At 49.9% G+C, this 24,536-nt stretch overlaps 1 protein-coding gene and 1 long non-coding RNA gene across 2 annotated transcripts; one reads left to right on the forward strand and one right to left on the reverse strand.

Moving 5' to 3' along the window:
* The first annotated feature begins 569 nt into the window (after positions 1 to 569).
* On the forward strand, positions 570 to 4,934 carry IRF2BP2 (interferon regulatory factor 2 binding protein 2). Its single transcript, XM_085219710.1, has 2 exons — positions 570 to 2,626; positions 2,805 to 4,934. Exons 1-2 carry the CDS (start codon positions 1,627 to 1,629, stop codon positions 3,518 to 3,520), a joined length of 1,716 nt encoding a protein of 571 aa, XP_085075836.1. The 5' UTR covers positions 570 to 1,626; the 3' UTR covers positions 3,521 to 4,934.
* A 17,029-nt stretch (positions 4,935 to 21,963) lies between these two features.
* On the reverse strand, positions 21,964 to 23,264 carry LOC116216320 (uncharacterized). The gene is made up of 2 exons (XR_004158870.2): positions 22,970 to 23,264; positions 21,964 to 22,423 (listed from the first exon to the last, which is right to left on the reverse strand). It is a non-coding gene; the product is annotated as an uncharacterized LOC116216320 (long non-coding RNA).
* Between the last annotated feature and the right edge of the window lie 1,272 nt (positions 23,265 to 24,536).

Here is a 24,536-nt window from a genome sequence, read left to right on the forward strand (position 1 = left end):
ACATCCAAACTTCCTCTTTCATAAGCCATCACATGATGCAGTGCAATTACAATTCCTGCCTTGTCCCTGCCAATTGCAGGCGCATTGCCTCACCCGGCTGCTTCCCCGGCTCTGTGAGTGTATGTGTGTGTGTGTGTGTGTGTGTGAATGTAGAGGCAGCAATCGCTGCAGCCGCCTTGGCACGCCTCCAGCTCCGGGCTGGAGAAAGAGGGCAGTGGGTGGAAGACGAAAACAAGATCTGTTTACTTAGCATGCAGGGATAAAGCGTCTTTCCAGCCGGGAGGGGGTGCACAGAACAGCCTTACAGCACTTTGATGCAACGAGAAAGGAGGGCCGCGCTGCGGAGCCAGCCGCGTTAACCCCTGCCTCGCCGGGGGGCACGGCGCTGATCCGCGCACGGCTCTCCCGGTGCCGGAGCCTCATCCCCCGGCCCGCAGCCCCGGGAGTGCCGCAGGCACCGCCCCGCCGGGCCCCGCGGACGTCAGAGCTTCCCGGGCGTCCCCGCTGCCTGCCCACCCCCACCCCCCCCGTAACCTACATAACGCCGCGGGGAGGACCGTGCCCGCCTGCGGGACGTGGCCAGGGAGCTGCCGCCCCTCGTGGTGCCGCTGTGCGGGGACGGAACGGAACAGCCGCACTGTGCTTACACTGCGCGGATTGTGCTTATCCGCCTTAGAGAGCGGAAGGTTTGTGGTTGCAAACGACAGGAAATCTCGAGCGTCCTATTTCCTACGTGCAGTGACAACAGTTTAAAAAAAAAAAAAAAAAAAAAAAAAAGACGGGCGATGGTTTTATTTACCCAAAAGGCCGCTCCTGCCCGGGCCCGGCAGGGGACGGGGGCAGCCCCAGGGTCACCGGGGGAGTCGTGGGCGACCGAGCGCAGCGACCCTGCAGCGGTCAGAACGCACGGCGCGCGGTAACCCCGCCTATGCCAAGCGGGAGGCGCGGGCCCGCGCTCGCCCAGCTCCGCTCCAAGCCGCCCGCTCGGCAGGGCGCTCCGCGTGGCCGGCGCTCGGCTCCCCCGGCGGCGGGTGGAACCCCCGGGGCTGGGCCGGGGGCGCGGGCAGAGCCGGGGCCGGGAGCGCGGCGGCGGCGGCGTCGGGGCGGGGGCGCCCATCGCGCAGGCGCGGCGGCACTGTCGAAGAATCGAGGCGGCGGCGCGCAGAGGCGGCGGTGGCGGCTGGAACACTGCACGGCACGGCGCCGCCGCCAGCCCCGGCCCCGGCCCCGGCCCCCGCGGCAGTCCCCGCCCCGCCCGCCGCGGCGCGCCGGCCCCCGCCGCCCCGCGCCGCCCCGTAGTAGCCAGCGAGCGGGGGAGCCGTGCGGGCGGCAGCGGCCGCAGCCCTGCGCCAGGCGCGCCGCGAAGATGCGCGTCCCCGCCGCGCTGTGAGCGCCGCCGGCGGAGACGGCGAGGGGAGCGGCGGCGGCCCCCGGAGCGGCTCTGCTTGCCGGGGCGGTCCCGGCGCCCCGCTCCGGCGCGCGGAAGAGGAAGGCGAGGGGGAGGGGGCCGCACCGACGGTCCCGCGGCGCCCGAGCCGCCCCGTCGGCTCTCCGGTGGCGAGGGGCGGAGGAGGCGGCGGCCGGAGCCGGAGCGGGGGGCGCTCGCCGCTGCCCCGGGGCCGGGACATGTCGTCGGCGGCGGTGGCGGCTGCTTCCCGCAGGCAGTCGTGCTACCTGTGCGACCTGCCCCGCATGCCCTGGGCCATGATCTGGGACTTCACCGAGCCCGTCTGCCGGGGCTGCGTCAACTACGAGGGCGCCGACCGCGTGGAGTTCGTCATCGACACGGCGCGGCAGTTGAAGCGGGCGCACGGCTGCTTCGCCGAGGGCCGGGCCCCGCCGCCGCCGCACGCCAAGCAGCCGCCGCTCTCCGCCAAGGAGCTCCTGGCGCAGCAGCAGCAGCTCGGCCATCCCTCGGCGGCGGCGGAGGCGGCGGCGCGGCCCCCGCCGCAGCCCCTGGAGCGCTACCCGCTGGCCGCCGAGCGGCCGCCGCCCCGCCTGGGCGCCGAGTACGGCGGCGGACGGCAGGTGAACGGCATCCTGGTGCCCAACGGCTTCCCCAAGCCCGAGGAGCCGCCTGAACTCAACCGGCAGAGCCCCAACCCGCGCCGGACGCACGCCGTGCCGCCCACTCTGGTTCCGCTGGTGAACGGCGCCGGGCTTCCCGCAGCCATCGGCGGCCTGGGCGGCCGCGCCGCCGCCTCGCTGGCCGCCATCTCGGCCGCGCCCGCCCCGCTGGCCGTGCCCGTGCCCCAGCAGCCGGCGGCGGCGGCGCAGGCGGCGGCCGGGCAGCCCGGCGAGCTGGGCCACAAGCGGCCCGGCTCCGTCTCGTCTTCGTCTTCGAGCGGCGGCGGCGCGGCGGGGGAACACGACGGCGGCGGCAAGGAGAAGCGCGGCTCGGCCGAGAGCGTGCCGGCCGCGGCGGAGATGGGAGCCGAGGGCAAGAGCCGCGCGGGCGGCGAGGAGTGGCTGGCCAAGCCCAAGACGGTGCGGGACACGCTGCTGGCCCTGCACCAGCACGGCGGGCACGCCGTGCCGCCTTTCGACAGCAAATTCAAGAAGGAGCCGGGCATGGCGGGCGGCAGGCTGCTGGGCTACGAGAGCAACGGCGCCGCGGCCAAGCCTGGTGAGGAGCGGGGCCGGGGCGGACGGAGGGGCCGCGTGCGGGGCCGGGGCGGACGGGGCTGGGTGTCTGTGCGTGTTTTGGTGGGTTCGCACGTTTCGCTGGCCGCGCGTCTCGTTGGTGCCTTGCGGCGGTGCGTGGCCGCCTTCTCACCCCTCTCCCGCTCTCCTTTGCCTTCTAGGGGCCCGCGCAGCCCGGAAGAGGAAGCCGTCCCCCGAGCCGGAGGGCGAGGCGGGACCCCCGAAGATGAACGGGGAGGCGCAGCCCTGGCTCCCGGCCTCGTCCGAAGGGATGAAGATGCCGCTGACGGCCACCTCCTTCATGTCGCCCCCGCCGCCTACCGCCTCGCCCCACTCCAACCGGACCACGCCGCCCGAGGCGGCCCAGAACGGCCAGTCCCCCATGGCCGCGCTCATTTTGGTGGCGGACAATGCCGGGGGCAACCACGCCTCCAAGGAGGCCAACCAGGTCCACTCCACCACCAGGAGGAACAGCAGCAGCCCCCCCTCGCCCTCCGCCATGAACCAAAGAAGGCTGGGCCCCGGCAGGGAAGTGCCGGGCCAGGGTGGCAGCGCGGCGGGCGGGCTGGAGCCCGTGCACCCCGCCAGCCTGCCGGACTCATCCCTCGCCGCCAGCGTCCCCTTGTGCTGTACCCTGTGCCACGAGCGCCTGGAAGACACCCACTTCGTGCAGTGCCCTTCGGTCCCGTCCCACAAGTTCTGCTTCCCCTGCTCCCGGCAGAGCATCAAACAGCAGGGGGCCAGCGGGGAGGTGTACTGCCCCAGCGGGGAGAAGTGCCCGCTGGTCGGCTCCAACGTGCCCTGGGCCTTCATGCAGGGGGAGATCGCCACCATCCTGGCCGGGGATGTGAAAGTGAAAAAGGAGAGAGACTCGTGACTGTGCCGGCCCAGCGCTGCCCGTCGCCCAAACTGCTCCGGTTCTGTATATATCTATAAATATATATATATAAATATATATATATCTCCAAGACAAGGGAAATGTAGACTTCATAAACATGGCTGTATAATTTTGATTTTTTTGAATACATTGTGTTTCTATATTTTTTGAAGACAAAAGGTATGTACTTATTATAAAGGCATTTCTTCTAATTCTCTTTTTTTTTTTTTTTTTTTTCCTCCCGTCCTTCCCCCCCACTATTTTTTTTTCCCCTTTTGTTATAGCAACTATTTGTTGTGCTTCCCTGGTGACAATTACTGTTCGATGTAGGCTGTGACTTGCGCTGCTTTTTTTAGAGCACTTGGCAAAACAGAAATGCTTCTAGCTGTATTTGTATGCACTTGTTTCCTTTTCCTTTTTTTTTTTTCTTTTTTTTTTTTTTATTGCCAAATACACTTTCTGACATTGTAAAGATCGCCTTACTGTCTGTGATTCCTTATTGCTGGCCCCTGTTTCTGTAGGGCTGGTGGCACGAGGTGCTGGGGGCAGGTGGGCGCAGGGAGCACGAGGGGCTCCTCCCGGGAGCGCCTGTCCGCCTCGTGTGGCCGTGCTGGACCCAGTCCAAAATTCCTCCGTGTTTCTCAAGGGAAGTTGCCTTTGGAGTAGGATGTGGAGAGGTGTTGGAGAGGCGCTGTTGAGTTAGGGATTTCTGGGTTGGTTTGTTTCTGTTGTTTTTTTTTTTTTTTTCTTCCTTTTTTAAGGCAAAGTTGACCGCAGTTCACGTGATCAGTTGTAAGATTACAAAACTGCATCTGTTCACCAATTGCGTAGTCTAACGTGGAATTGTGATAGCCAACCTAATAACATGATTGGTGACTGCACTGGTGTAGCACTGCCGTCTCTGAAGGCCTTCAGCATTGGGGTTTTGTGTCTTTGGACAATGCTGGGGAGGTGGGAGAAAGACTGTTTATTTTCTTTCTAATTTTACTTTAATTTTCAGATAGTGCAGGTGGACTTTTGAATTTGCTTATCAGTCACCTCTGGTGCTGTTGCTATTGTTACTATCGCTGACACGGTGTAGCGTACCTGTAGTGGCAGGTACAGTGTGGTACAATGACAGCAGCAACTGAGGCTCTGCCAGATTGCCTGCGGGTGTATCAGTGACAGCCCAAATGTGGGTGGAGGAAACCTGCAATTTCCTTATTACGTGTGCTTGAAACAAACCTACTGCTATTCTTTGAAAATGAAAATACAAACTGGTTGAAATGAAAGCAATTAGGGCTTCACATAATTGCTATGGCCCTGACTTTTAAGCTACTTTGGAGAACTCTTTTGTAAAGCCACTTATTTTGATCACGCTTCTGCATCACCAAGCAGACTTCTAAAATCAATAAATCATTGGTTACTAGAAATAGTTGAGTCTTATAGTGATGTTTTTGTGCTGTTTATAGTTCGTTGGCAACGCTGCAGTTGGATGAGTCCTTCTGTTGAGGTGTTTATAACTGGGTTATAAGCGGTTGTTTCTGAGCAAAGGGGTGGTGAGGTTGTCCCAGCCCTGGGATGGGCTAGTGAGCACTTGGTGCCCGAGGAGGAGGAGAAATCTGTTCAGCTGACGTAAATTTGAAAAATTTGGGGTGCTTTTGAGTCAACTGTTTTTATTGTGATAATGTCCAGACTGCAGTTTCATGCAGAGTAGCTCTTTTCTGGAAGACTTTTTATTTTTTTTCTCTAAAGAAATGGTCTTTATTAGTATTTGAAATCAGAACTGCACACGCACAGTAATTTTTTTATGAAGTGTTTAATGAGCACACCCACTACATTGTGTTCCATATTACAAGTCAATGTAATATTAGATAAGACTTGCATGATAAACAGATTCATTGAGTCGATATTACGCTTTAAATCTTATACCTATAGTCAAGATTGGTGTCCTATGTAAACACATTTAGCCAATTTGAAGAAAACGCACATTATATATATATATATACCTATATATATTCCTATATATATAAAAACTGTAAAGGATTCTTTGGAACCACTATGATCTGTGTAAATGTGTATTTAGGCACTTTATTAAAAAAAAAAAAAATGGATTTTGAGCTGATAGATGGTAACAAGTTCTTCAAAGTTGCTTGGCATGATACCTCTGTGGTATGGAGCTCATGTTTTTGATTAAGGTGGTATCTCTACTTTAAAACCAAAACCGAAACACCTCCCTTCAGAGGTCCCCTTCTAAGTTACATTGAGGCCTAGCGTGAGGGCTGGGCCTGCTCTGACAAACAGGGCCTCCTTAAGGCCCGCTGACATCAGCATGGCTGGTCCTGAGGTCAGCACCCTCCTGCCCCCCTGGCTCCTGCAGCCCCTGAGTGGATGGCATGGCAGGAGGGCCCAGCTGTTCAGCCTGGCTGAGGGCCTGGTACAGTGCTGGCTTGGTGGACCTGCAGGCCCCTCTCTTAAGCCTGGTCACCCTAAAGCTGCAAGATTGCAAAAGGAAACAAGCTAAAATCTGAGGGGTTTTATTCTTGTATCTCATTTTTCTCAAATTCACTGTTGCTTTTTTACTTTCTGCTGCTTTACTGAGTTACAACACCAGTGGATTCTCCATTTATACCACATCACTATTTCCTGGGCTACAAGTTTTTTTTTTGTTTTTTTTTTTTTTAAGTGCTTTGGCTGCAACAGTGCTATTTATCTTACTCTTTAAACTTTTTAAAAGGTGATCTGTAATTTGTGTAGTATTAAAAATGTTTTACTTAAAAGAGAGTGATTTTTATTTATTTTTTTTTAACCCACATCACATTTTTTAAAGATTTTTTTTTTTTTGCTGGCAAGTCACCTGTACGCACAGTGCTTTTATTTATAGCTGCTGAACTAATATTGTAATTTTCACTTTTTTTTCCCCTTCACTTCTGGCATGAAATACAAGGAAGTTGGGCGCTTTAAACACTTCTGCTTTTAAATACATACATATATATATAGGTGTATATATATATATACACCTATATATATATATATATACACACACCTATAAAATATATACATAAAACCAGAAAAAGCTACAGTTGTCTATGTGCAATATTTTAATTTTTTAAATACTGCTTCTGTCATTTATCTGTGGATAGACTAAAGCACAGAGGGGAGCATGGAGCCCTGGTGGGATGGCGCAGCACAATGGTGGCTTTTATGGCCTTTGTGGTGGCCTCAGGAAACCTGGCCTGTTTTGGAACTCCCTTTTTTTAGCTGTGCTGTAAACCAGGCCATAGCAACCGTGTGTTTTTATGAAATAGCACTTAGGAAAAGGGTATAAATACATTTGAGAGTGCTCTCTAGTGGTTTACTGTGTCAACAGAGCCCCTGGATCCTTTCCTTCTATGCCTGGGCCAGTCCTGATGGCACCTGCTGCCTTGGTGGCACCCACATCGCCCAGCTCCTCATGCGCAGGGGCAGTCAGGGCAGCTGGCACATGAAGGCAGTGTCAGCCAAGGGAAAGTGTTAAACTCTGAGTGAGTTCATGGCACCAGAAGTGGCTGAGCTCATGAATGGAGATGGTTATAGTCCTGGTTGCTGCAGCCTTGGCTCCTCCAGAGTGGGACCACTGGTGAGAGGTGCCCAGCAATTAGGCTTGAGAAGGCTTAGCCCTGAGAATTGTGTATTTCTCCTCCCAAAGTGTTTGCATTTAGCTCCAGCTGGAACAATTAAAAAATAATAATAAAAAAGTCCTTCCCCAAAGTGGACTTGGCTTGTTTATCTTCTTGGAGATAAACTACAACTTCAAGTCCTAGAAGAGGCAATTAAAAAAAATTCCCTCATAACGTGTTTTTCCTGAACAGTAGTGAAGTAGTGAAAGCAGAAAGAACATCTGAGCAACACATAGCTTCATTTTCTGCCACCGGTGAGCACTGTGGGGCAGTCTTCTGCACCCTATGTGCAATGGCTGGTCCTGTCCCATGGATGACATGTATGTCACCAGGACTACTGAGTCACCGTTCTTTGCTTCCTTCCTCCTTTGTTCCCAGGAGCCTTTCCTCTGCTGAGATTGGGCTTTGCAGGGGATGAATGGAGGCATAGCTGTGCTATGGCTCTGAGGCAACTCTTTCACTGCCTTTGGGCAGCCACCACAGAGTGTCCTGGGCTGGTGGTTCAGGTGTAAATTGTTTGCAGCATGCTTTAGGGAAAGAGGAAACACAGACATTTTGCATAGGGTATTTACAAATCTCCAAAGGGCTTGCTAGGGTCCATACCACTGTCTTGCTTGGCTGACGCAGGTGTGCTGGAGCCCACCAGACAGGGTGATAAGCACACATTTTTACACGCACTTCACTAAAATTTGCTTTTTTATTGTACTGCTCAAGAGCCATTTTTGTAGTAGTGAGTCTAACAGAGCAAAACCCACACGCTGCATCAGGTGGAAGCCCCATATAGCAAGTACTCAAGGAAGAGCTAGGAGCAGCTGGCACCAGCTTCCCCCCACAGCCTGCTCCTTTTCCTGCCACCATTGTTCAGTCTGCAAGCTCTGCAAGCAGCCCATCACCTCGCAATACTCCATGGGTAGCAGGGCAGCGAGGAGAACTTGTCCTGTGCCATGTGTGCAATCCTGGGTGCTCCCAGCTCTCTGAGGTGAGTAGTGGAGTACTGGAGCCGCCCCTGGAGAACATGCGGGAGTCTCTGGTTTACAGCAGACTTCAGCCTCCACCATTGGAAAGGAGAGTATCCACCGTTCACTCAGTATGGACTCTGGAAGAATGCAAAGTATGTGTTTTGTTTTACCATTTTCCACTACAAAACACTTCCCCTTTCATGCCGTTTTTTTTCTCCCTTTGGCAACCGCTTGAAAACAAACAGAAGATGAGTAAACAGAGATGAAAGAGGTTACTGGTTCACCAGGTCAATTCCCTGCAGCCACAAATGAGCCCGAGATCTTCTGGGCAGGGCGTGTCGCAGAGTGTAGGGGCTCTCCTTAGTAATGGGGGCCTGGGGATGCCACCCGCACACTCAGGAGCATGATAGTCAGCTGGATTGTCCTCTTCTTCTTCCCATGTGCTTTTATGTTTTTCATCTTTCAAAGCTGAAGGAGGCCCAAATATTATAGTCAAAACAAATAGATTCGCTTCATTTTTTCCCTCAAAGAACCACGTTTTCTCCAATCCTTTTTTATAGCAGTGGCATACTCTCCAACCCTCTAATAGTAAGAGAACTTACAGATATTACGCAATAACTGCATAATGGAGTGAGGCATTTAATTTTGTCCAGACTATTTACAACTCTTTATTTCTGTTGACTTACTGCACTCAGCTGCTGCTGAGCAGTAGGAAGAAATAATTTTCTCTTTTAAGATACATCATTCCTTAGCAAGCAGTTAGCTTAGAAATGAGGTTACTCCATGAAAGACTTTTGTGGGAGCATTCATGTCAGAAGAATCAGGAAATAAATCAGCTGCATGCTTTTGCAGCTTCTCCTTCTTGCACTGCAGAGAGGCCAACCCACTATAAGCACCACTTTTTCCATTGCACGTTGAAGACCTGTTTGTTCTGTAACAATTAAGGAAACTCACTAGCTTTCCTGTGATTTTGTGGTGGTATTGAACAGGGCTCAACCAATTTTCCCTATGAGAGCACAGTTAGGGCAAAGCTGCCCTCAGAAGTTATGGACGAGAAGAGAATTATCTTGCAGAAAGCACCACGCTATCTTTGTTAATGCCAGGCAACAAAACACTTCGTGCAGGAGCTGTGATGTGCTTCTGCCTCCCTGTACCTTGGAAGAAGCAGGCTGCATGGACCCTGCTGGAGCTTTAACACACAGGCCAGGGACACTAATTTGTTCACAATTTCTGCTTAGATGTGTAGGCTGCGCCTTCTGGATTTCCCATAGGAAACAAACGATGATAAACAGCATGAAGCAACGACATTTAGCTGTGCTTTTAAATTGCCCTTTTGATGATTTCTTTCATATTGTGAGAGCCCTTACATTTTTTCAAGTTCTTCCCTTTACTCTGAAGAGACAACTAGCCTGTGTCCATAACTGAACTGACTACTTTTTACTATTTATAATATTTTTATAGTCCAGCCAGTTGCTTCGTCTCATCAGTGCTGCTTAGTCAGATTGCTATGGCTTTTTTTGTGGACCTCTTTGACCATGCTAAAATTAACCTGCCAGTGCAAAAGCCTGACTTCTGTTCTTCTTCCCATCACTCATCATTTCACTGACTCCCACAACTTAGACACCAGCCCTCCTGGTAGGACCCTGCATGCTGCAGTTAGCTCACTACCCCTCGACCACCTCTCAAAACTCAGTGACCCACTGGCTTTGTGTGGGCTTCACAGAATCATAGAATTCTAGGGTCTGAAAGGGACATCTGGAGATCATCTAGTCCAACCCCCCTGCTAGAGCAGGTTCCCTACAGTAGGTCATATAGAAAAATTTCCTGGTGGGAGTTAAATACTCCAGAGAAAGAGACTCCAAAACTTCTCTGGGCACCTTATTCCAATCCTGTCATCCTTACAGTAAAGACGTTTTTCCTTGTATTTGTACAGAACTTCCTGTGTTCCAGTCTGTGCCCATTGTCCCTTTTCCTGTTGCTGGGCATCACCAAAAAGAGCCTGGCCTCATACACTTGACACTCCCCCTTCAAATATTTATGCACATTGATAAGATCCCTTCTCAGTCTTACCTTCTTCAGGCTGAAAAGTTCCAGGACGCTCAGCCTTTCCTCATGTGGGAGTTGCTCCAGGCCCCTAATCATCTTTGTGGCCCTCTGCTGGACTCTTTCCAGCAGTTCCCTGTCTTTCTAGATCTGGGAAGCCCAAAACTGGACACAGTATTCTAATTGTGGCCTCATCAGGGCAAAGTAAAGTTGGGGATCACCTCCCTCAACCTGCTGGCCACGCTCTTTTTAATGCACCCCAAGATACCATTGGCCTTCTCAGCCACAAGGACTCACTGCTGGTTCATGGCCAACCTACTATCCACAAGGACACCCAGGTCTTTCTCTGCAGAATTTCTCTCCAGCAGATCAGCCCCTAACCTGTACTGATGGGTGCAATTATTCCTTCCTAGGTTCTGGAATCTGCACTTGCCCTTGAAAAATCTCATCAGGTTCCACTCTGCCTGGTTCCCCAACCTTTCCAGGTCTCATTAAATGACAACACAGCGTTCTGATGTCAGCTACTCCTCCCAGCTTTGTATCATCAGTATTCTTGCTGAGGGTGGACTCTGGACTCTATCCGTTTGTCCAGATCACTGATAAAGCCACGCTAGGCTGCCTCCGCACTATCTGCCCAGCAGAGACGTTCTTAACTGCAGCAGTAGTGTATATTTCTTCATCCTGTGTCACAAAAGTTTTCTGATGTTTAAAGTTTTGGAGTGGATCCCTTCCTTTTCTACAAAGAGTGCCAATTTTAGTGCTAATTTTGATGAGTAATAGTCCAATAGGCACTAGAGCAGCACCAGTAACTCCTTTTGCAGATGTCCTCTTGGCTCCCTGGGGAGCTGCTGCTGTTCTGCATAAGGATGGCATCACTTCGGCACCTTCAGAAATGCCTGCAGGGAATGGATATCTCAGAGGGCTAGGCTTTGGCCACTCTCACTGTCCTTGCTAGGCACAACTTCAGGGCTGCTTTCAGCTCCCTCCTGATCAGCTCTATAGTGATGCTGTTGTGCTGCCTCTCTCTTGCTGATGATCACCAAAGGTACAGCCAGTGGCTCTAGAGCTATGTTTGGGCCTATCAAATGCTATGCATGAGTCTGCTTTTGCTGGAAGAGGTCTTTCTCTTCCTTCACTAAGCCTAATTTTATTACAGGTTTTCGGCTGCTGTATGAGAATTTCACACCACTCTTATGTTTTATCCATAGGAAGAAGTACCAGCTTCTCACAGGTGAGAAAGACAAAGGGCAGTGAGTTTTATTCCCAGTGCTGGAGACTTGGCAGTGCCTCAGGCCTTGTTGGAGTACTAGATACACTTCACTGCAAGAAGAAATGTCAAAAAGATGCTTTTAAAGCTTCACCAGAAATAGGATGTAGAATGTGTAGTGTGGGGACGATTAAGCATGATGAGTTACAATGCACAGTTTTGCTCTAATTATTTATAAGAAATCATTTCATTATAAATAGTTTTTCAGTTAAATGCATTGCTAGCATTACCTTATTACTTATTCATAAGTAACTAAATCATAGCAGATGTCTATGTTATGATCATTTCTATACCCTGTAAATTATTCAGAAGATATGTTGGTCCTGTCAGAGTACTTGGTACGTGCAGATGAGACAAAAGAGCTCCCTGGGCCTGGGCATGGGGAAGTTTCTCTGTCCTGAACCTTTCCACAAATACGCTTTCAGAAGAACCGGGAAATAGAGGGGCAGGGAGTGAGCCCTGGGCTGCAGCCCATGTGAGGATGGTGCTGCCAACAGAGAAAGGAGCATACCCAGTGCCCACTGTCACACAACTCATTTGGAGTAAGGTGCTTGTGGTGGCAATCCAACATGAGCAGTTACATACCGTGTATGTGGCATGTAGATGTTGACTTTCATTTGGCTGCTGTCATCCACCAGCCAATAGGTTTCTTATAAATATGCATTTAATGGAGCTATTCTTGATTAGTGCCCACCAGAGGGAAGTTTGTTGGGTTTAATCCTCTGCAACAGCCTGTAGGATGGAGCTGAAGACAAATTTGCTCCTGCTTTCCTCTGCCTTGATGCTGAGCCAGGAGCCAGCTCACTCCCCTTCGCTATGATCACCATTTTACAGAAATGGTGGACCCCCAGGTGCCAGTTGCTCGCTGCCCAGCTTACAGGCCTTGGCCCATCCTCCTTCACCACCTGGGCCCTAGTGGTGTCAGTCACCACAGGCTCATGGAGAATCTGGCTGTTGAGGATTTGGGGATCTTTATTTGATAGTGCTGGAAGAAGCTAGAGGCCTCCTGATGAAAGAGCCTTGGCTCTTTCGGTTTGCTTGGTTGGTTTGGTCAATTTGGCAGACAGCACTGAAACAGCACTAACAGCACTGTTCTTCTTTTGGAGAGTTCCCCAGCATTGCAGGGAGGGTGGTAGGAGGGGAGAGCTGCAATACGATGCCTTGTGGCCAGCAGAGCAGCACAGTGTAGCAGCAGCCCTGGCCATTAACACCTCGCTTCCCCTGTTTCATTCTGTCTGAACCTTCACCCAGCTTTGCATTACGTTGACCACCTGTAGAAGTTTCCGGAAGAGTCGAGACCCTAGTGAGGTTATTAAAACAAAAAGAGGGAAATAATTAGTTTGAAATGTAGTGGTTTGGACATACAGATTTTAGTGTGGCAGAATGTCCCCAACTGCTGCCATGCCCAGCATGCTCCGTCAGGTAGCTGGGCATTGCTTGCACTGGCGAAGGCATGCTGTGCATGCAGCTTAGCAGTGCAGCCCCTACTTGATATGTGCTGGGCCTCTGGGTCTGATGGAAACCCATGCGTGTATATGTGCAGGAGGGTGGCACAAGGGGAGCGTTGGCTAACAGACCAAGGAAGGGAAGGGCTGTCAGGACAAACAATGGTGTGGTATGGGGTTGCCTTCAGCTTGTTGTAGAGCCTCCCTTTGCTCTTCCCCCATCTCCATTCTGTGGTTACAGAAAGCCTGGTGCAGAGGTGTGGGCTCAGGGCTCCTGGAGAAAAATGTCTTATCAACTGAGCCAGCTTTCCTCTCCTTTTTCTTCATCACCTTTCTGTGTTAATCTGCATCTGATATTCTTTTCTTTTTTTTAAAAAAAAAAAAAAAAAAAAAAAAGAAAACTGGTTTTGAAGGTCAGTAACCCATCTATGTCTGTCCACACTACTGGTAAGGGCCGGAGAGGACATGGTTTCTGCTTTGCACCCCAGGGAGCCCAGGCTCCCCTCTGGGCACAGCATGGCAGAAGAAAGTAAGCAAACAAGCAGACATCACCATGACTTAGGAAGAGGTCACGCAGAAAATCTTTGCTGCCAGACAAGACAGTGTGCTAAAGATAACTGCTTGACAAACTATATTTACTCTCCCTTTCTGGGAGGACTTACAAGGGATTTAGATCATTGTGCTAATAGGAGTCATTCAGTGCTGAGATGGAGGAGGTGCCTCCTCTGGACTCCTTCAGGTTTGTGTCTTTACAAGCCATAGCAAGGAGCACTGCAGAAATCAGCCTCATCTTCTTCTGGAAACACCCTGCAGCAACTGTGCACTGATGTGCAGTGATCAAATGCAGCCCGGTCTCTATGCTCTTGGGGTGTGTTAGGAAAGCTCTGCAACCAACAGAGAAGTAAGAGGACAGAGAGAACCCTCCCCAACAGTCACAACTTTTGAACTGATGCAAGCAAGCTTTCCACCACAAGGGAAACACTTGAGATTCTGTGTATGCAGTAACCATGACGAGTACAGAAGTACAGAAACAGCTCTAGGCAGCTAGGAAGAACAATACCAAACAAACACATTAGCCATCTGCACCGTCTCTAGCTCCTAAATGTAAACACAAACACAGGCCCTAGAAAGGACCACACTCATAAGGCACCTCTCAGCTTTGCCAGACCTGAGGGCATCTGGGACCAGGGGACAGGCTCCAGGCTGCCTCCCCTCAGGTTGGCTCTAGGCTACCGGGAAGTCTTCCTGAAGGCTCATGGATGGGCCACCAGGGTACTCCTCCTGTGAGTGACAGTGGCAGTGACACCATGGAAATTCTTGACCTCAGGGGGATGTTCAGCAATTGCATTGCAGAAACTTCCTTTCTCAAGCCCTAGGCAGCAAGGGTCTTGTGATCCTTCCTCTTGCCTCCCCTTTGGGCACAGCAGGGTGTTGGGATGGTTATAAATACAGGCAACTGTTTGCTTTAATCCATCTCTGTCTGTGGAAATCAGCAGAGTTTCAGGCTTCTTCTTCAGACCCAATTTACCTCTGATTTCCTTGCCCATCCAATGGCCACCATTTATAATGCTCATCTCCTTGCCTCTCTCTCTGAAGTCTGCTTATATGCCAAACACTCTCTGAGAGCTGCCTTAATAAACACTGTCCTGTTGAGATGGAGAGGTGCCAGGACCATGGACGGTGCTGGGGTAGTGGTACAGCTGGTCTGGGAGCTTTGTTCCCTTCCCTTCTCTCCTGATCAGTGGGACATAAGTGTTATACTGCAAAGAAGAGCAAGTGGAAATGGTCAGACTGGGCAACACGCTGCATCTGTGTTGTGGGAACCTGGTGTGTGGGATCAGTTGAGTCACAGCCTGAACCACTGATTGATCACCTGAGGAAAGGACTGAGTCAGCCATGGGAGCACAGGTGAAGGCAATTCAGCTGTGTGACCGGAAGGGGTCACAGGTCCTAGACCCCATTTAAGGGCTGACTGCCACCAGGGAAGGATCTCTTTCTGGAGATCCTTCTTCTGTGGAGTCTTTCCTGGGAACCTAGATCTTTGGATACAAGTGAGCATTCCTTCCTCGTTTACTTCTTTTCCTATTTTCACCACAATAATCTTTTCAGCTGTAACACCAACTATAACACCTGGTCACTTACTCTGGTAGAGGACTTTTGCTGTGTTTCTAGGGAAGAGATCTATGCTTTGGTTGTGCAAACCAGGCTTGGGTTCCACTAAGTCACCCGTGATGCACCTTAGCATACAATGCTAGGAGGGATGCTACTAAGGTACATCTTCATAGTACCCCCGTTATCCTCCAGCACACCATCTCTGTGCTGGACCTCAGGGTCTGCTTGCTGCCTGACCAGGTCAATTTTGGGGCCCCCTGGGCCCTAGCCACCTATGAGTGCTGTAAGGGTGTTTGCATGGGAAGGGCTCAGTGGATTCAAACACTTGAGGCTATTCAGGCAGTCTTGCAAAGTAGCATTGCTGTGTCTTCACTGCTCAAATCTCTAGGCAGGAATGAGCTTGCAGTTATTGTAAAGATCTGCACTGTCTAATCCCAGCTGCGTCCTCTTGGGGAAAGGCAGAAGCAGGTGACACCCGAGTTGGGGGCAAGGATTAGGGAAGCAATGCAGGCTGGTGGAGAAAACAAACACACCCATGAAAGGGTGGCAGACTGAGCCTAGAATCTGTCACTGTCAGAAAAGAGCAACAGCAGCATCTGTCTGACAGCATGTACTGAAAGGGTAGGAGCTCTTTGTTGGTGTGTGTGACCTTCAAGCCATTGCCAGGAATAGATTTTGGCTCTGATTTCAGCCCCAAGTAAAGCACCTTCTCCTGTAATGGTTTTGAAGCTGAGGCATTTCTGTTTCCAGAAGCAAGCAGAGCTTGCAGAAGGCTGCCCGGTGGCCCTGGCAAGGCAGCAGCTCAGTAAACAGCCAGGTTCTGCACTTTCTGAATGACACAGGGATGAAGGGACTCGATGAACTGCATCCCCAGTGTGCACTGCCTAGCACCAGGTGGTAATGAGCCTGTCTTTTCTTCTGCTCTGTAAGAAGCCATTACATTTTTCAGTTTCCCCAAAGCATTGAATTTTTTTAACAGTATAACTTAATTATTGTCTAGAGCTTATGTCGCTGGTTTCCATACCAGAGCTCTATTTCTTTTTGAATCCCCCAGCCAGAGGAAGCATGGTTTCTGAATCAAGGAAAATGGGCTCTGGTTCAAGTTTGCAGAAGTACAGGATGGGACCCAAGGGCTGAACAGCCATCTATTTTGCATGGCAGCTGTTGCTTTCAAGCCAAATTAATCAAGCTTCCCTCTTTGATACCTTGTCCCCAGTCTATTTTGCAAAGGTAGGTATGAAATATGGTCCATGCTGGGAAGTGGCAGCCCAGAAAGCAGAGGGTGAATGAGGTACTGGGAGGTTCAAGCCCTGTCCCACATATGGCTGTGCCTACCTGGGGGATGCCCCTGACAGCTTCCTGCACACCCCAGTCCCATCACCACCTCCAGTAAGAAAGTGTTTTGCTGAACATTACCCAAAAGAAGAGGTTTCAGTTCCCTGGAAAGCCACTTCTGCCTTGCCTCTGGAGGTGAAGCAAACATCAAGATGAGCTCCCAAGAATAGGCAGAGGGAAAGAGGCTGCTGCTTTTACTTCTTGTGCTTAAATCTTGATATGCCTTAAATCTTGCTTTGACCAGTCAGCCACAGTACTGCCAGTGAGACAAGAAGCCACCAAGACAGGGGGACAAGGCTTTGCATTCACCTCATGCTGTTGGAAATGAATATGAGCAAAGTGGCAAAAGTCTACTGTGTCTGATACAAAGCCAGGGGATGGTCAGTTTCTTCACAGACCCTGTAAGGAAGCCAGGCAAAGGAAGCTGCGCCCTGCCTTCCCCAGGAAGCTTGGCTCTGAAATCTTCCAGTGATGGAAACTGTCTTGGGGACAGGATGTTGTCCTTTGCCGCCTCATATCTCTTGCTGTTGTCAGCATATTTAGCAAATTGTAGGATTGGATTTTCTTCCCTATTTAGCATGCCAGCAAGATCTGTCATAAGCAGAGATGGAAAGAAGAGGCTCTGTGTGCACAGTGTCCACAACTGGTAGGGGGACATAGTGGCATTTAGTGTCTGTAAGGGAGGTTACAAAGCTGTTTTCTCCACAGGATGCCAAGCTGGTGCGGCAAACAGAAAGTAGTGCCTTTGTAGGTACCTGGTTTGGGATGAGCATCCTACATACAGTAATGGCTGTGGCATTTTTGATGCATCTTGAAATATCACACGGTATTGCTAAATTCATAGTGGTTTGGAAGAGGGCTGGGGAGGGTTTTTTATTTTTTTCTGTCCTGCTTCTGTTGTTGGTTCTCTTTATTATTTTTATTAGAAACTACAGCACTTCTCTGTAGTACTGCAAAAATCTCGGAGCACTTGAAATTGCCTGAGCGACCTGCTGCAGAATTCACACTGCCACTCCCTGTGCTGTTGAAAGCTGGCTCACACTGGGGCTCTTCAGAGCACAAAACCCACAGCAATGCATGGTGCCAGCTGCAGCCTCCCTCTGCACCCACAAGCAGCTTTTCTACACAGGGCAATTACAAAACACACAAAGTTAGTTTTATTACCACATCCAACAGGCATGAAAGATGCCTCATAGACCTGTGGGATAATTACCAGTAGTTAACACTCTCCCCAATTCCTGCTTGGTCACAGTGCGTGTTTGCCGGCCAGGATGACAGGCGCTGCTTTGTTGGAAGAGGGTGCACAGGCAGCATGCTGCTCCAGCCCCAGATTGTGGTCTCTCTTCCTAATGGCCACCAGCAGTGTGTTTTAGGGAGTCCCAGCAGTGCTGTGAGCTCCCTTTGTTTTACAGATGGTGGCAGAGCTCCTGGAAATTAAACTATTCTTCATGCGTAATGAACTGTGTGTGTCCTGCATGGCAATAAAAATATCAAAAGTAGTGCTATGAACTAATGCACACCGTAAATACCAATGCAAATTTGTAGTATTTTTGCATGCCCATTATAACTAAAATATAAATGGAGTTTTTATTTTAAACATTTAATATTAATCAAATGGCTATGAAAATACAAAATAAACAACTGTGACATGCTCATGGCCTAAATAATAAAACAGAAATGGGTGATGAATTCCTGTGAAAATTTAATTTGCAAAATAAAGAAACTTGCATTAATAAGACATAATTATATCATCAAATATTTACCATTGTTTTCTGGAATCCATTTTACTTTTGTTCTACATCATAAAACAGCAGATACACAAAGCAGCAGGCTGGGCCTTGTTCTGACTCTTTTTGTGCCACCAGGTCCCACACACCTGTAATTCAAGTTCTGGTACTTTGCTTCATTGTTTTCCTTTAAGGTCTCCAATACCAAATTTAAAATATTATGAATCTTCAGTTCCTCTCCTCTTTTTTTGTTATTCAGTGCACAGTGGTGCACTTGTTTCAATCCAGATCTTAAGGGAGTATAAACAAGGCAGCCATGGTGCTTGGCAGGATGGGTCTGGGCATGTGTGCTTCCCAATGTCCAACCACAGAAGCAGTGAGAGGATGAAACCACAGAGAGGCTGCCATGTCAACATCCTCCACCATCTGACTGCCAGGTCAAGGCTGCATGTAGCAAGGGTGATACGGGTTGGTGGCCATGCCCACATCCTCCTCACGAATGGCCTATTTGGTGATGTCTTCCTTGGCTTTTGCAGGGCACAGTTGCTGCTATCATTGATTCAGATACTTCTTGCTTAGTTCAGTCAATATTGAGAGATTAATTGGTTTCTTGGGTTTTGTTGTTTTTTTTGTTTTTTTTTTTTAAGTTAGTTTGGAAAACTTTCCTGATTATACATCTGCCAGTGCAATTTAGACCTCTGAGGATTGGGTTGATTAGAGAATCAGTGAGAATGATTAATTTTATTCATAGAAGGAAGGGCTATGAGCATGCTGCAAGCAGAGCCCACAGCTGCACTGATACTTCCTCTAATTGTTCAGCTGGGTCCCTGGCAAGCCTAGGCTGAAGCTGCATGAACTTGCACAGCAAATGCTCCTGCTAGCCCAAGCTCCTGCAGCCCTGCAGAGCCAGGCCGGACTCAGCCTGTCTGCCAGCTGCAAGCCTGAAGTACAGCCTTCCCACACACAGCAACAGCATTTTTAAAATCATTAAGTTTGGAAAAGACCACCAAAATCACCTAGTCCAACCACTGACTCATCCCCACCATGGCCACTAACCATGTCCCTCAGTGCCACATCCACTTGCTTCTTGAACTGTTCAAGGGACAGTGACTCCACCACTTCCCTGGGCATCCCATTCCAGTCCCTCACCACTCTTTCTGCGAAGAAATTTTTCATAATATTCAATCCAAACCTCCCCTGGTGCAATTTGAGGCCATTCCCTCCTGCCCTATCACTGTTACCTGGAGAAGCAGGCCTCCTGCTCCAATGGGGGAGAGGCAGGAGGAGAGATGAGAATGGTGACAACCTGAAGGAGGTGGTTCTCGGGGAAAGGTTAAAAGAACTGGTTTGTCCAGTCTGGAAGAGTGGAGGATGAGGGCAGATTGGAAATGTGTCAGATATGTAAGGATTGCCATTAGACCAACTAGTCTCTAGGTAGAGAGAGAGGGAGGTGAGCTGTTCCTCAGTGAGAGTGACCTGGGTTAGGTCTGAAGGAAAAACATGTCTAACTGCCAAGAGAGGCAAGCCCTGTCAGAGGGTTGTCCCTGTCACCAACGGTACTTGTAAAAGGTTAAACGAATACCAGTTGGGGAAGACAGGAGGAGAGGGAAGGGGAGGCCAAGATGTCCTGGATGATCTCTGTAGGGCACTTGAGCCATATGTATTCGTGGCTGCTGCAATTTAGGTTGGGACAGTGCCCAAAATGTCTGGTGAATTCCAGCTGTGAAAGTGACTCTCTAGCCTAGGTTGTGTGTTGTCCTAAAATGGTCCTTGGTTTTGCAAGAAGCCATACTTCTTGTAAAATGTGCTATTTAGGGCACTGACAGCACTGCCATCCCCCTCAAACACGTGTTTTTTAATATTTGAAATTATTTTCTGCAACCCTACTTCAAGCCTGGCTGAGTCTTACACTCGCTCAGATCAAAGTTTCTTTACTGGCATGACTACAATGCTGGCACTGCCAAAGCTAACATATAATACAAATTAAATGATAAGTTGTACGAAATAATGTTTCATCCATATCCAACACTAATACTGTAAGATGTAGAACCCTACCTCCTTCCTCCAAAAAAAAAAAAAAAAAAAAAGATGTGGCAAAAAAGAGCAGCCAGGAAAAAAGGAAAAGTTATCCAATGTGTTGTGCTGGGCATTAGCTTAATTAGAAAGAGGGGATGAGGTTAAGCTGAATGAAGCCAATGTGCACAGTAGGTCAGTTTAGTCAGTCCTATCGTAAAAAGGTTGCTTTCTCAGGCACTAAGTTATCTAAGTCAGAAGATGTAGGTCCAACTTAGGGATCTCAGAGCTAAAAGGCTGTGCTTAGACCAAAATATGTTTTCACGTTTTGTTTTTCAGGCTCAAGTCAACTTGCTCACCTTTTTGAGTTCTGCTCTGTGGATACCCTGCAGCCTGAGCTGCATGGTGGTGGTTGATGTTCATCTACTCCTCCGCAAAGATGGACTAGAAGTAGCACATACACAGCTATTACATATTTATACAGCCAGATCTGTGTGGAAGAGAGAGCTAAAACTGGGAGAAGAGCAGCACATAATGATGGCACGGGGGAAAATTAAAATCTGGTTTTGCTGCCTTTTGCCCTTGCTTTAAGCAATCTCTGCCTTTCCATTTCTGCCTGCCCATCCATCCACCATCCTCTCTATGCTATGTGCTGCTGTTTCCCCAGCTGGCAAATGCCCCATTAGGCTGCACCAGTGCCTTTTACTGCGGGGACAGGGAAAGAGAGGTGAGGACATGCAGCCAGGGGTGTGTTAGCCCACCAACGAGGAGCACTGCAAAAAGCCATCAGGGCAGCCCACGCCTTGCTGTGGGTCTGTGCAAGGCTGTTTGGGCCTGTGCCTGCTCCTTTGGCCTCCGGGCGGCTGAGGCGACCCGCCTCCCTGCTGACACAGAGGTTCCTCCCGAGTGCAAAAACAAATGGCTGAACACCACGTGCTTCATTTCACACAGGGCAGAAGCTAGGGCAAGCCCTGTCACTCACCCGTAGATATTTTGGCAGTGTCAGTGGATATCTGCATGGGGAATTTCAGTCCCTGCCCATCTCCAATGACAGCACACACTCTAGCTGAGAATGGCATTTGCTGATCATTATTCCGGTGCAGAGAGCAGTTTTGAAGCTCTGCAGTCACAAGAAGCACATTCCTCTGGGTTTACCCTTCTCAGGTTACTGGCGGTGGTGTGATCCCAGTAGCGATTTCCACTTCTCAAGTGAGGCAGGCATTGGGCTCCCACATCCTGCTCCGAGGTGGGCGAGTCCCTGCTTGCTTCACCTCTGAGGCTGGAGGCTCTCCTGTCATTGGGGAGCACTATCTGCAACATACCGGCCTGCCACGCTGGATACATGCGCAGAGTCAATCCTTCACATTGTCGGAGCTGATGTTGGGAACTGGCATACATGGATGCTGCCACACGTAATGTTTGCTGGGGAATCTGATTCATTTCAGATATGCTTCTACTGAAGGACCCCCTGTTCAGTAATGCTACCACAAATGTGTCAGAATAATTTTTCCCCTTGGTTCAGGGACTTATGTCACAGGTCCTAACTCTTAGTGGAGTATGGCCCTACCCACGGAGCTGAATACAGACAGTGGAATGTGCACTTTGTATTTCTGAAATGAATGAGATGTTCACATGTGAAATGGACAGGTGAGTTTCTGGCAATGCTGAGCAGTTACAGCTACTGCCATATCCACTTGGAACACGTTGGCACACAGCACTCTGGAAAATTAGGCCATGTTTCTCCAGTGTAAGAGGCTCATTGATGTGAGGGACATCAAATGTGTAAAATTATTTGCACTTTGCTTCTTAATAACAATAAAAGGATGACTCATAATTACCTTCTGGGAATATTAAAATTCTAGACACAATGCCTTTTGCATCAAACAGTGAATCCGTGCAGTGCAGTGTATTAAATGTTCTTCTTTATTACAGAACAGTGATGTCTAATAACTCCCGAGCTCGGGTTTCACCACAGTATTTATAATTCACACACATAATAACATTTTTCCATTTAACGGCCAGGGGCAGACGCCGCAATATGTTACATAGCCCCAGTGCAAATAACAAGATAGGATGATGTCATTTTGTAGCGTTCCTCTGAAGCAATCTAAAAATATTCTCTCGCTTTTCCACCTTTAATTGCAGCCTTCTTCCTCCTGCCTGATGCTTTTGCTCTGGTTTCCATAGGAACAGCTTCTATTGTATCCCTGGCTGCCAGGGGAAGGATTCATGCAGATGTTGTCATCGATCCAACACCTTGCGGCAGCTTTATGGCTCATTGTCTTCGCGTTTCCTGCTCTCGGGTCTCCCTTCTCCTCGGGTGGGAATGGCTCTGGACTCTTCCTCCCGCACAGTGCCTTTGATCTGAAGGAAGGGAAGGGGAAAAGTATCGATTGGGTTTTGTTATGAATCCTAATCCTTCTCTGAGTGCTTTCTGAAATCTTAAAGCAATGCACCGTGGGGCAGCCACAGGTTCGCTTGTCTGGTTGTTAAGATGGGTGCTTCACAAAAACACTAGCGGAGTGTTCAGCATGGGGAGACCCTAATTAAAACCTCTCTCTAATGGGGCATGGAAAACTTCTGTTTCATACCAAGCTGCTGCTGTTTTACTGCTTGCATAGTCTGATCAGAGCCCTTTTTTTTTGCCTTTCTTCTTTCTCCTGTTTTTTTTTCCCCTGCTAAGCGCCTGGGGAAGTTTCCACATTTTGGCTGCACTCATTGTTCAGCCTCTCCCCACCCATGGCTGTCGTTAGGGCTTGGCTTCAAGGAAAAGGGAGGGATGCAGGAGAGGCGTGCTGGAAAAGCTGCAGCATGGCGTGTTGCAGACATGAAATGTAGCTGTAAGAAGGAGCAGAGAACAAGGAAATCTGCTTAATCACCCATTGTTTGCAGTTGTTTTGCATTCCTCACCTCTCACTCCGCATTGGAGCTGGATGGTGTTCTCTCGATTGTACGAACCTGACAGGCCGATCCTAATGAGTATGTAACCGAAGACCCAGGCTTGTGCATCTGCATTATTTATCCACCTAAAGCGGGAGCTGCTCTATATTTAGCATATGATGTCAGCGGGTTGTTTGCATCCTTCGAAAATTGGCAGGAAGCCACCTCTCACATGATATATGAAATCACTGATAAATGCTTCTTTTCACCGAAAGAAAAACAGCCTCATAAATGCAGCTCTTTGCTGCTTTCATCCTCTCCCTCCCCACCGCACTCCCTCCCACCTCTGGGATCTGTCTCCCCGTGGCAGAGCTCGGCAGCAGCTGTGAAGTGGAAATGAGCGCAGGAGGCAGCCACTGCCCTCCCGAGCCCTCCTGCTTCTCCCCACCCTCCTCAGCCCTGGAGCGCAGCCAAAGCCCTGGTGAATCAGGCGGAAGGGAAAAAAGGGAGCGAGGGAGGGAGAGCGGCTTTGCGGGGACGCTGGTATTCCTGGTATGTAATTAGTTTCAGTTGTTTTTAGCAGGCAGGGAGCAGGGGGACAGGGAGCGCTCCCACGCTGCTGCACAGTGCAAAAATGGCACCCTGACAGATGCTCATGCTTATCTGCACCAAATGCCTCTGTGATGCGAGCATCCAGCAAAGACATCGTGCGTTTGTACTTTCAGAGGGGAAAGGCAGCCCGCATGCTTTGCTATGAAACCAAAGGTCGTGCAAAAATAGCTGGTTTTATGTATGAAAAAATAGCTCCTGCTGCCAGTGCTTCAGCTGCCATTGCCTGGCAGGACTCCACCGAATTTCCGCGGCCCGCTTGACGCCAGCTGCGGGCTCGAGCCCTTATTCGGCCACGGGGTGTAAGCCAGCTCCGTGCAGCTCCTGAGGCATGGCGTGCTTTCCCAACACAGCAGGTGCTGGGGTCACAGTGTGGCTGCACGCTCTGTGGCAGCACCCATCAGGCCACCTTCCTGCTACGCTGCAGCAGAACAGCTGCTACAGCAGCTCAGCACCATCATGAACGTGAGTGTAGGGAGCAGGCTTAAAGGAGGCTGCTGTGAGTGAGGCGGCTGTGTCCCAAGCAATGCCAGCAGCAGCTGCTTTCCTCATGCCATGAAGAGGGGTGTCTTGAAGGAAAGCTGGGAGTTCTGCCTTGCTGCAGAACCATGAGGAGCAGATGAATGACTTGGTGTATTCATTAAGTGACCTCATTCAGGTTTCTGCTCCACAGGCATTGCTTGGTGGGTTTGAACAATAATGAAGCAGGAGAAAAAACCTGCCCCTGAAAAGTTCAGGCTGAACTAGCAAATAAGATCAAATGCAGTTGAAAGTATCATGCAGCCTGCTAATGTTCAGAAATGACATCCATGCAGTTCAAGCTTATTCAAACCAGCATTTTGCTTTGGTTTTGGTGAACAGGGTGACCTGCAGGTTAAACACCAGAGAGACATTTGGAAGGAATTAAACAGGGAAAGGTGGGGACAGAGCACAGAAGGAAATTCTTTCTAGAGCTTCAGCATAAAACGTCCCTCTATAAAGGAATATA

This window comes from Meleagris gallopavo, chromosome 2 (genome assembly GCF_905368555.1).
Source record: "Meleagris gallopavo chromosome 2, MGAL_WU_HG_1.1, whole genome shotgun sequence".
NCBI lineage: Eukaryota > Metazoa > Chordata > Aves > Galliformes > Phasianidae > Meleagris > Meleagris gallopavo.

What these genes read in the sequence shown, in the direction of transcription:
- IRF2BP2 (XM_085219710.1), top strand. Translation starts at nt 1,627, where the DNA reads ATGTCGTCGGCGGCGGTGGCGGCTGCTTCCCGCAGGCAGTCGTGCTAC. An exon ending in CGGCGCCGCGGCCAAGCCTG is followed by an intron (nt 2,627 to 2,804) that starts GTGAGGAGCGGG and finishes TTTGCCTTCTAG; the next exon opens with GGGCCCGCGCAGCCCGGAAG.